At 46.2% G+C, this 12767-nt stretch overlaps 1 protein-coding gene across 9 annotated transcripts in view; it reads right to left on the bottom strand.

The window, feature by feature from the left end:
* The window catches only part of NEO1 (neogenin 1), a 540003-nt gene that overhangs the window by 235488 nt on the left and 291748 nt on the right, over window positions 1-12767 (bottom strand). For all 9 annotated transcript variants that reach the window (XM_086959257.1, XM_086959255.1, XM_086959251.1 and 6 more), the window contains exon 5: window positions 1937-2073. In XM_086959257.1, coding sequence (XP_086815383.1) covers window positions 1937-2073 — 137 coding nt within the window. The remainder of the gene's footprint in view (window positions 1-1936; window positions 2074-12767) is intronic.

Here is a 12767-nt window from a genome sequence, read left to right as displayed (position 1 = left end):
GCCTCCTGGGATCGGCTTGCATGGTGGTGGAAGGCGGCAGAAGTCGAGGTGACGGTGGCTGCATTTAGAGCGGCAGGAGCTCCTGAGGGGTGCGAGCGAGCCCTATTCCAAGGACCGCCAGTCTTACCGGCACTGCTGTAGTGCAGCATCTCCCGTGGTCAGTCAGGCGGAAGAGAGGAAGGCCTGTCAGCCACGGGGACAAGTTGTGAGAGCGGCGCCATCGAGGGACAGTGGCACGGAAGCCACCTGAGGTGGGGGGGCAGCAAGAGGTGAAGAAGGCACATGAGCGTGTGTCCTCACCTCTGGTCCACCACACCCGCGCAGCTTGTCGGCATAGCTACTGAATGTTTTGTTCCTTGCATGCTGGTTATGGACACTGCCACCACGACTGACCTCTACCCCATGGCACTTGAAATCACAGTTCCAATGCTTTGTTATGCCTTTTGGCTGCCTGTAAATGAGGATAGCTTGGAAACGGGTCAAAAAAAACAAGTTTGCGCTTCCAGGCCATCTTCATTTACAAGATTTACAAGTCTTCACTGAGACATTTGCGCCACCCCTGGGAATACATCCACGGAACCCCAGGGGGCTGCACCCTCTAGTTTGAAATGCTCTACTTTAGAATCTGCAGCTACAACTCTCTATCAGATATCTATATTTTGGAAGTAATGTTTTATCGTAAACCTTTTTGCGCATTTTTTAGCAGCCTATCTTATACGGTTTGTAAGGTAAGTTTAAAATAAAGACTTCTATATTCATAGTGCTTTCCGTTACAGACTGGGATCACAGCACCAACCAGGATTTAATTCTGTAGCTGTCAGGTTACACACACGCACATACATCTGCAGTGCATTAACTAATGGAGGTTTTATAATGTACAACAGTGTATTTCTCATTGATTAACTCAACTGCCATTTAAAATTTCATTTAAACTCTGCATCATTTTAAATTTGGTAACCTGATGGTGAAAAACCCAAAAAAAATTACAGAATCTTTTTCCCCCCACACTTTTACCCCCACTCCTACACTCACTCAGCCCACCCCCACCACCAATGCATCACAGTTCCCATACGTTTTTTAAAGCACTACAACTGCTTCACACACATGCATGATGAACACGTGCACAGCAAAACCAGAAACCAACCTTGCACTCCCAGCGCTGGCTTTCCACCACCCCGTGAGCGCTAGAAATCCACCTATCTTTCCAAAATCTACACCCACATACATGTTGGTTAGTCGAGGAACACTCCAGAGGGTTCCATCATTGGCCTTGCCCTCTCCATGGAACAGTGGTGTTCGTGCACAGGAAAATGACAGGATCAAATAAAAATGCACCATAGCAGAACATTCTTTTTCGATTTGCCATGTTATTTCAAATAAATAGCGAGATGGCTCTGTTTTTATAAGCTGTAGGCTTTGCAGTTTTCAAACAGGGTGGGGTAGTTCAGCCACTTAATCTACTGCGGTCATATTGAGTCGGGTACATTGTAAAGTGCTCTCAGGAATGTCAGGTATGAAGACAAAGTCCAGATATTTAATTGGTCTGCGCCTTAGACGTTGCTTAGCTATTGGATATCACTTGCCACACTTTCAGCAGGGTGCCCAATCCAAGCGCATAGACTTTAATGCGGAGGCAGAACAGAGGTACAATTCTGTACAAGAGAGGGGCGGAATAAGAGGGTCAAAGGGTCATTACCAGAGTGCACTGCTAGAGAGACAGATATGATTAGCACCGAGGGGCCACTCCAGCCGGTCAACGCCTCTTCCAGGGCGAACCCCGCTCCGATGCAATTACTGGGGCCGATGCGATGAAAGCTCTCGTCCTGGGACTTTGGGTGACAGGAGGACACGCCCCTCTGACGACAAGAGGAAACTGAAGGGCTCTTTGTCATGCATCCTAGCACGCGAGGGAGAGGGGCGGGCAGATGGTACATACCTTGCATGGTCAGATCCGCTTGGGCCTCGATCGTCTCGTTCGCGTTCTCCGCTATGCACGTGTAGGTCCCAGCATCGTCCTCTGTGAGGTCGCTGATCCGCAGGCTTCCTCCCGCCAGCAGCAGCAACCTATCGGAGCTGGAGGCAAGAGCGAAAAGAAGTCAGCTCCTGGGAGCATGCGCAGATAGGAAAAACTGTATACGCCTATGGAAGGGAAAACTCAGAGGCAGCAGAGGATCACATGGTGTGCACATTCAATTCTTCAACAATACTACTGACTGAGTAATTAATTAGTATCTGTGATACCGTAAACAGACATCTATATTATAGAAACACTAGCTTATTTCTCATCCGATTACAAAAGACAACAAAATATCCGTAATACAAAAAAAGAAAGAAAAACAAATAACTGCATGGCCCCCAAGTCTTTCTAGAGAGTGCTGAACAGCAAGGGTGCTTGCTATCGACTCCACCTCATGCCGCTTTCATCCCCCACCCTACACCACAACCATACGTTATCTGCACTTCTCCCTTTGACACGGTTTTCTATCTTTCTCTTGCTCCCTCTTCCCCCCCTTTTCTAGCATTCACTTTCTTGACGTAGGTGAACGTTTCATGGTGAAAAATAGGTCCTGATCAACAACTTAAAGTGCCAGTGGCCTGCACCCACACACACTGCGAAGGCTGAAAGGGCAGGCATAGCTCAAGTGACACTGATCCTGCACTCAGACTGCAGCAGTGGCATCAGGCACACTGCATTGGTCAGGTAGAGCTATTCCTCGGACATCGAACACCGCACCTCAGTAATGCTCTCACATTTCACTGGTAGTATACCCGGATCCAGCTAAGATCTACATCTCGCAGGCCCAAGTATCACAGCAGACCGTGAATTTTTTATGAACCTTTTTTTATAGATTTTTTTGCCATATGATAAGAACACAACACTGCAAAATGTCACTGTTTTCATAGGATATATAAAAAGAAAGAAAAAAAATCTCGCTTCTGTGCTCTATGTATTTCTCTGGCCATTAAACAGAGGCGAAATGGGAATAACCCCACCCCACACCGTATCGTTTTGTGTTGTGTTGATGTGGTCAACACCTGGCACAATAAAGCCAAGTTGAAAGCCTCTGTCCATACCCTTAGGCATAGCACTCATCGGAGAACTGAACTTCCACCTCGACAGCCACAGCGACCACAACACCACCAACCTCCTCGCCAACACCGGACAGAAATAACTAGTCATCACGCCAACCCACAAGGCAGGACATACTTTCGACCCCATCTTCTCAGGGGGAAACATAACCCACTTCAGCCACACCATGCAACCCCCATGGATGGACCACCACTGCGAACACTTCTCTGTCAACAAACCCAGGCTACCCAAACCGGCTCTGCGCACTCTGCAAACAAACTGGAGCAGAGTCACAGAGGAGCAGCTCAATTCCACCCTCAACCGAGACATCCCCACTGCTATAACCAACGACAACCTAGCAGCCAGAGGAATCTACACCTGGACCTCCAGCTGCGCAGACAAGCTTGCCCGCAATGCAACTCCAACAGACACTGTCACAGGAAAGCCACCTGGTTCACCACCGACCTCCAAGAAACCAGGCGCACCTGCGGACACACAGAGAGGAACTGGCAGAACAACAAGACGCCGGAAAGCCACACCACCTACAAACACACCCTGACGGAATACCAGGAGCACATCAGAAACACCAAACAAACCTTCATCCACAACAGAATCCTCGCCAACGCCTGAAACTCCAAATAACTATTCAGCGTCATCCAGGAATTCACCAAACCATCCAGCGAAAATACGGACATCACCCCCTCCCAGGACCTCTACAACAAGATAGAAACATACTTACACCTCAAAATCAAGAACCTCTACAACAACTTCAACAACCAGGCACCAGACGCCACAACCACCTCGCCCTCAAACACCAGTCAGCCCACCATTGTCTCATGGACACCGGTTTCAACCGAAGAGGCCACCTCCACCATGAAAGGTATCCACTCGGGGAGCCCCCCGGATCCCTGCCCACCTCATATCTACCAGAGAGCCGCCTTTGCACCAGAACTATGACACACCATCAACACAACCTTCTTGACCAGCACCCTCCCAGACGACTTGAATCGCGCATAAGTCTGACCCCTGCTCAAGAAACCCTCAGCTGACCCCACTGACCTCAAAAACGAACGGCCCATCTCTCTACTCCCCTTCACGGCAAAAGTAGAGGAGGAAGATCATCAACGCACAGCTAACAAAGTTAAACGAAGACAACTGCATCCTTGACCCCTCCCAATTCAGATTCCGCAGCAACCACAGCACCAAGACAGCCCTACTCGCTGCCACAGATGACATCCGCACCCTCCTCGACCAAGGATATACCGCAGCTCTGATCCTACTCGACCTGTCAACAGCTTCCGAAACAGCCTTCCACCGCACACTAGCCGCCAGACTACACAACGCTGGCATTCAAGAAACCACCCTTGACTGGATCCTGTCGTTCCGCACCGGCAGAAGCCAACGAATCATACTTCCTCTCCGAACCCACGTAGATCAACTGCAGAGCACCCCAGGGATCATCTCTCAGCCCCACCCTCTTCAACATCTACATGGCCCCCATGGCCGCCATCGTCAGTCAACACAAACTCAGCATAATATCCTACACCGACGACACCCAGCTCATCCTCTCCCTCACCAAGGACCCCACCAGACTCAACTTCCAGGAAGGAATGCAGGACGTCGCATCCTGGGTGAGCACCAGCTGCCTGAAACTCAACTCGGAGAAGACAGAAGTCCTCGTACTCTGGACCACCCCATCAGCCTGGAACAACACCTAGTGGCCCACCGCACTTGGCAGCCCTCCGACCCCCACGGGCGACGGCAGAAACCTTGGAATCGTACTCGATACCTTCCTCTCCATGAACAAACAGGTTGTCGCGTCCAGCTACTTCAACACCCTTCGCATCCTCCGAAAGACCTTCAAATGGATAACCCAGAGACAAGAAAGACAGTCATCCACTCACTCATAACCAGCAGATTGGACTACGGCAACGTCCTCTACGCCGTCATCAACAAGTCTCTTCTCTGCAAGCTCCAGACCATACAGAACACCACAGCCAGACTCGTCTTCGGCATCCCACGACACAAACACATCAGCAGACACCTATGTACCCTCCACTGGCTCCCCATCGAGAAGAGAGTCACTTTCAAGATACTCACCCATGCCTACAAATGCCTCAACAAAACCGGACCCCAATACCGCAACGAGAGAATCTACTTCTATGTACTCAAGAGAAACCTTTGTTCCGCAGACCTCGCCGAAAACCCCCACATCCGCAAAGCCAGAACAGGTGGAAGAGGAGCCTTCTCCTACAACGTGACCAAGACCTGGAACGAGCTCCCCATCGACATCAGACGCGCTCCCTCCCTGAACACTTTCAGGAAGGCACTCAAGACATGGCTCTTCGGCTGAATGGAACAGCGGTCCCCCCCCCCCCCTCCCAGCACCTTAAGACCCTCAGTGATGAGAAGCGCGCTTATAATTCCATGATTGATTTTTTAGAAGAACTGATGCGCTTTTCATTATTTGCAAGGTTTCTAAGCAAAATGGATTCGCATTACTACCACTGTCCACTCTTCCCTTGTACCACCACGACTAGGGGCAACAGCTTTGATGAGGGATTGAGTGGTTGCTTTAAGTCCAGATGTTGTGTCGAGATGACATATTGCCTATACCTGTGGATCAATGGGAACAGACCTACCACATGAATAAAGTCGCCAGTCACCAAGTGGCATCTAGTGCAAGACAGGGAATTAGTTTTGTCCAGCTCCCAGATTCGTTTAGGAGTCTAATTAAGCTAAATTGAGTGAAGTGTGGCTAATATTACTAGGTCTTAAAGACCCATTAGAGCGTCCCTCCAGTCTTATTCCTCAAAAGGGCTTAGATCTCCCTCCCATTTTATTAGCGCTGCAAACCAGGGGTGTTTGAGATAAGTGTCTGATATAATCTGGGAATTCCCCCTCTATCCAGCTGTCCAAAGATACATTTGGGCTCTAAACGGTTGAATTTGGGAAGTACACGAGTTCTGTTAGCTATGTTTCTTGAGCAAGTAACAATTCCAAAAACCTACAGAATTGCAACTTGGAGTTTTTATTTCTCCTGCTGAGTTCATATGCTTTCTCTCCTAAACATCACCTAGGTTGGAGATGCTGATGCAATCCCACTTGTTAAACTCTTATACACTGAACATACATCTTAAAAGCTCATCTATTTAACAGCCCAGCTAGCCCTCAAATTAACAAGATTTTATCAACTTAAGTCTCAGTGACGAAAGAGCTCCCTAGCATTTGGATGCACTCTATTCCGCTTCTCAAATAGCATTTGCATTAAACAATTGTTGCGTTGGGAGAGCATGTGCATGTTCAGTGAAAAAGTCACAATTATGTTTACTTGTATTATCCAGTCGCAGTAATGGCATTTTTAAGTGCACATTTTGATTCTTGGGCTGTGCTTTGAACCTGGTTATCTACACGGTGTTCTTGGATAAACAATGTACAGAGCTTGCTCTACCCATTAGGATCTGACGAGAGCACTCAATGTAGTCCTTAGTTTAACATAGTTAGTAGCTAATGTCATTCCATCGAAGGTTACTGTGCCGCCCTCAGGACTGCTTAACTCAACCAAATTATAATTTAATATTGATTTCTTCTTGGTGGAGGACACCTCACTGCTGAAAATGTGTTAAAGGCGAATCAACTGGATTCCTGATTGGAGAAGGTATAATGAATAAGGTAGGATGATCTTTTCCTACGCAGTAACAGGATTGTGGTTCCTAGCATGAAACCATAAGCAGAAACGTTTCCATTTAAAGGCAAAGCATGTTCTAGTGGAAGGGCATTTAGCCACTCTCAAAATGTTAATTTAATCTGCTGGAAGATTTAAATGACCGTATTGTGTGTCCTCAGAAATCATGCAGCAAAATTCAATGATGGAATGGAGAATTCTGCCTTGAAGTTTGGAGCAGAGGTCTGGTCCGAGTGGCAGACGTTTGCGCTGAGCTATGGATAATTGCAGGAGATCAGTGTACCACCACTGTCTCTGCCAATCTGGAGCGAATAGTATCAATATGATAGGAGACCTGAATACATTCTATACACTCGCGGGATCAGCACAATTGGTGGAAAGGCATACACAAATGGAGTTGACCAATCTATCAAAAGGGCACTGCCCAGGTACTGTGGTTCTAGAAGCCTGGATGCGTAGACTGGGCAATTTATGTTTTGGATGGTGGCAAATGAATCTAGTTTTGGTGTGGCCCAATCTTTGAAGATGGATACCACGGTCTCATTGTTAGGGACCCACTCGTAATTCTCTTCGTGGTAACTGCTGAGGAAATTCATATCTACATTTTGAATGCCTGAGATATGAAAGGCTGTGATAAAAAGTCCTCTTGCTAGAGACTAATGCCACATTGCTTGAGCTTGAGGAGAAACGGTCTTCACCTTTGTAAAACATTGTAGTGGTGTTTGTCTGAATCATGATGTCTTTGAAGAAAAGCTGTGAGAGCTAGGTGACCAGTTGTCAACTCTAGCAGATTTATAATGTTGGACTGTTCTTTGAGACAAAAATCCTTGAATATCAAGAGGCGCCTGTGATAATAGTTTGAGCTGGTGTTGGTTTCTGAAAGGGGACTTCTGACCGAAGGTTGATAGTTGGCACACCATGAGAGAGATTGAAGTGCATTGACTAAGAGGAGAATTCGATCTTCCTAGAGACCCGTCTTCTGTGACCAGTGATCGTCCAGCACATCTGGAGAGGTCTCATGTAAAGGCCTGCTTTTGACACTGTGGAGATGCAGGATCCCAGAAGAGACGCTACTTGATGGACCGCTGGTCTGGTACATTTCATGTGATGCAAACACTTCGTTTGAATTGATAATATTCTCTCCTCCGAAATATACACTCTTTCTTTTTCTGTGTTTAAAGTTGCTCCCAAAAAAGTGAGACACTGCACTGGAGTGGATAATGATTTTTCTGCATTGACCTGCAGACCTAGTGATGTCAAGAGAGGTGTTGTTGTGGCGGAGTCTTGTTTGGCTCTGTGTAAAGAATATGCTCTTATTAGTCAGTCATCCAGGTATGGTGAGGGATGATCGGGATGTGGAAGTAGGTATCCTGGGGGTCTACTGCACTAAGCCAGTTGTTCTTCCTTACGTGTGGTAAGATTTGGTGCAGAGTTAGCATGCTGAAATTTTCTTTCTTTATGAATTTGTTGAGGAACCTGAAGTTCAGAATTGGCCGAAAATGGTTGAATGATTTTTCTTTTGGACAAGAAAGCATCTCGAATAAACCCCTTGGTTTTTCTGATATTGTGCAACTTTCTCTATTGCTTTCTTTTGTAGTTTTAGGGAAGTTTCTTTTTTGAGGTTGTCCTAATGGGCAGTAGTGACCTGCTATGGAGGCACTCGTGGTGGAGTACTTGAAAAGTGAAGAGAGTAGCCACCCACAGGAGAGGAAAACCCTGGAGGGACTGTGTACCTCATTATTTGGAGAGAAAGGTTTAGCCCTTTGTCTGAGAGGGCTTATGCAGAGAGGTGCTTCTTCTTTGAAATCTGTTCTGGAATTGCCTCTGAGATTGCCTTTGTTGTTGCTGCTACTGTTAAGGCCATGTAGGGGTTTGAACCCTATGATAGTAGCCTCGATTGTATCCAGGTTTAAATTGTTTAAAGACCCACTTTTGATCTTCAAACCAGACTGCTTTTAGTGTCTCAGCTTCGTTTTTCATGCGTACCATCTCCTCTTCTGTGTGTTGTCCAAAGAGAGAGGACCCCGAAAATGTCAAATTAGCAATTTTCAATTGTGAGTCAGGTTTCAAGAACAAAGTCTTAACCAATATTTAAGCCTCAATGAGAGCCCACATGGAAGGCAGTGGCAGGCAGTTCTACAGAGTCCACTGCAGTACTGATGGTCTGATTAGAGATGAGAGCCCTCTTTAACTATCTCCAGGTAGTTTTGCGGTCATTGGGATGGTATATCGTCCATGAACAATTTTGCGATAGTATCTTACTACCAGAGCCGCTGAATTGGCATTGAGCAGATGGGTAGAAGCAGTGCCGCACATTTTCTTGTCTATAGCGCCCATTCTTTTGCTTTCTCGGAGTTTAGGTGTGCCTTTTCACTGCAGTCACGATGATTGAATCTGGTTTTCGATCAGATTTGAGAAACTCTGGATCTTGTTGTGGAGGCTTTTATTTTTTAAGTAGCCTCAGTGTTGCCTCCTTAACAGTGGCAGGATTTAGGAATTTCTCCTGTATGATCTCCATAAGACCAGGACGAAGTGGGAGAAGAGGTCTAGATGGAGTTCTGGGCTTAGAATCTCTAGTATTACTGACACCAAAGGTTGAGGAGCAGTAACTTGAATGTTAAGTTAAGTGGGTCTCCCACAAGAGCATATAGGAATGTCAGAATGTCTTCCACTGGTGAAATTCTAGATGGTGACTGGGCCAGAGAAGTGGGCATAAACGAAGAATCAGTATCTGGTGATGTTTTTGTGGATGGTGTTATGGTGATACTGTTTTGGAGGAGGCATTTTAATTGATGATGGAGCCTTCCATTTGCGAATTGGTCACCTTGAGGTCGCTCTATTGCACTGTCGTACAGGAGAAAGATTTAAGGGCTGCAAGTGCACTTGAAAAGGATCTTCTGATGGTATAGTAGGACGTAGATTTTTGTCTGAAGCGACAGTGGGGAAACGTAGCCTTCAGCCATTTGCTGTTAATGTTCCATCATCGTACAAGCTGCAATATTTGTTATGTCATCATGAACACCAAGGTATGCTTAGCGAACAATCTTTGAGACTAAACAACAGGCTTGCTATTTCGGGAATTAGTTAAAAGTTAGCGTAGTGCTTAGAGATAGCTTGAAAGTGTTAAGACCATACTAAATAAATAACAATTTTTGAGTTTTTGTTACTGTTTATACATTTTCCATAACATGTTTCACTGCAGTCCTTTTCATATTCTGTGTTGTTACAATTCACATATTATGAAAATGTTTAATAAATGTCCCATTTCTTTGAGCAAACCTCAAGTGTGTTATTCATTAACAAAAGAGAATATGAAGTTCCACTGTGTCTCTAAACTAAGCATATCTTGTGGGATAACCATAAAATACTTCCTACAAGTATTGCTCTGTGGGTTGCGTATGAGTTGCAGTCCAAATGGATTTCTAATTTATATTGGCACATTGACAAAGTCCTTGAACCAAGAGGTTAGAAATCTGACCCCTGCGACTTTGAGGGGGAGGGTGGAACACAGCACTCACAAGTGCAACATGGCAAAAAAAGACCCTTCCACTGTATGCCTCATAAACACCAAAATGGAAGCAAAGAATCTGGGCGCAATAATAGATTCCAACCTCTCACTCAAAGTGCCTTCAACGCCATGATGATACAGCACCAGATCTTTCTTCGCCTGGAATTACCCTGAAGGGTCCACGGTTCAAGAGCTCTAGTACTGTTGCATTTCAACTATGCCTATGGAATATACATTGACTGCAATGACTTTAGAATACCCAAATTTGACACGTCCAAGTGCCTTCAGCACCATGATGATACAGCACCAGATCCTTTTTCGACTGGAAATCCTCCTCAAGGGTCCACTGTTCAAGAGCTCTAGTACTGTTGCATTTCAACTATGCCAATGGAACATACATTGACTGCAATTAATTTAGAATACCCAAATTTGACAAGTGCTAAACCTGAGTTGACATGACCACAATTACATTTCCCCTAAGGCTCTAAGCTACCTTCTGGCAGCAAAATGAAACTAATTTAAAGCTCTCTACATTGCCCAGCGGGTAATTCAAGGAATAGGACCCTTATTTCTACAGTCAAAATCCCAGACTATGATATTAGAGGATCGACCCAATATAGATTGTTGTTCGCTTTTCATCATCACATGTTTTAAAGTAACACGGCTGGGTGGAAGCTCATTTTCTATAAAGATATGGAAGCTTACTAACATCATCCCAAGACCAATAAGGAACACCGCTTAGCAGCTACAGTGCAAAAAAGCATATATAAATTAATTGCTGTTAACTAAATGTACTCTTAACTAGCCTCAACTTACAACTAGCCTGCATCTGCAAACTGTGATCCTGTTTCTCACGCTATACAATCCTAACCTCTTACAATAATGTGCTACAACATGCCTTCTGCAACATGATTAAAGCACTTCTCCAAGTCAGAGGCAGCACATCAAAACACTACATGAAAAAGCTACACCCCAACCCACATTTTTCTATTTGTGCAGACCAGAACGGAGTACTCTTACTTATCCGTCTCCAACTGATACGTCTACATGACACCGTTCGCCAACATCGTCCGTTCGTACAACCTCAACATCATCTCATACACCAACGACACCCAGCTGATCCTCTGCCTCACCAAAGACATCGCCACTGCCAAAACCAACTTACACGAAGGAATGAAGGCAGTCGCCAAATGGATGAAGAACAGTCACCTGAAACTGAACTCTGACAAGACGTAGGTCCTCATCCTCTGCTCCACCCCCTCCGCCTAGGACGACTCCTGGTGGCCGGCCTCGCTGGGAGTTGCACCGACACCCACTAACCACGCACGCAACCTGGGGTTCATCCAGGACTCATCACTATCAATGGCCCAGCAAGTCAACGCCGTCTCCTACTCCTGCTTCAACACCCTCCGCATGCTTCGCAAGATCTACAGATGGATCCTCATCGGAACCAGAAGGACGGTCACCCAGACCTCCGACGCGGGAACAACGGCCAAACTCCAGAAGAGACTTCAACACATACAGAACGCCTCCGCACGCCTCAACATCGACATCCTCCGCAACAGCCACATCACTGCCCACCTGAGGAACCTGCACTGGCTCCCCGTCAACAAGAGGATCACCTTCAAACTCCTCACCCAAGCTCACAAAGCACTCCACGACGCCGGACCAACATACCTCAACAAACGACTCGCCTACTACACTCCCAACTGCCAGCTTCCCTCCGCTGAACTCACCCTTGCCATCGTTCCATGCATCCACCGAACGACCACCGGTGGCAGATCCTTCTCCCACCTCGCGCTAAGACATGGAACTCCCTCCCAACCCACCTGCGACAGACCCAGGACCTGCTAACTTCAGGAGACTTCTCAAGACATGACTGTTTGAAGAGTAGCAGTTCCCCCCCTCCACCACCCTCAGCGCCTTGAGACCCTCACGGGTGAATGGTGCGTTCTACAAATATTGGATTGATTGATCCACACAAACACACCTTGAAGCCTCATAAGCAGTGATAAAGCACTATACAAATGCCACTATAGTACAATATTACCCTTCATATATTTGTCTGGGTGCCTCTATTTGTGAAGGACCTGTCCCAGTACTCCAATGATGCAGAGGAAGGGCAACATTCCTTGAGCAGTTAATAAAACAGTTGAATGCATCCAGCACTGCACACAAGGAGCCTGTTCAATCTGAGCACTTAAGTCACCCAGGCCTGTCAGTGTACAGATGCTGTATCACAATCCAAACATTTTGCAGCAAATATCCAATAGAGACCATTAAACGCTTAACTGTGAGAAGTAGTGCAAGTTTTCTCCCACGAAACATACCAAAATTACATAGCCCTGTACAGCACAAGTAACTATATTTTGCCTAGTTGTGTTGACTGAAAAGTGAAGTTTAGCATTCAAAATGTCTCCCCTGGGAAAGGCAAAGAGTTGACAGGATGCCACTTTAAGTGTCTCAAACAAAATTTTAAATGAGCGTTCTCCAACAGATTTCAC

This window comes from Lissotriton vulgaris, chromosome 2_2 (assembly GCF_964263255.1).
Source record: "Lissotriton vulgaris chromosome 2_2, aLisVul1.2, whole genome shotgun sequence".
NCBI classification, from domain to species: Eukaryota; Metazoa; Chordata; class Amphibia; order Caudata; family Salamandridae; genus Lissotriton; species Lissotriton vulgaris.
This window is presented reverse-complemented; position numbering and strand designations above follow the sequence as displayed.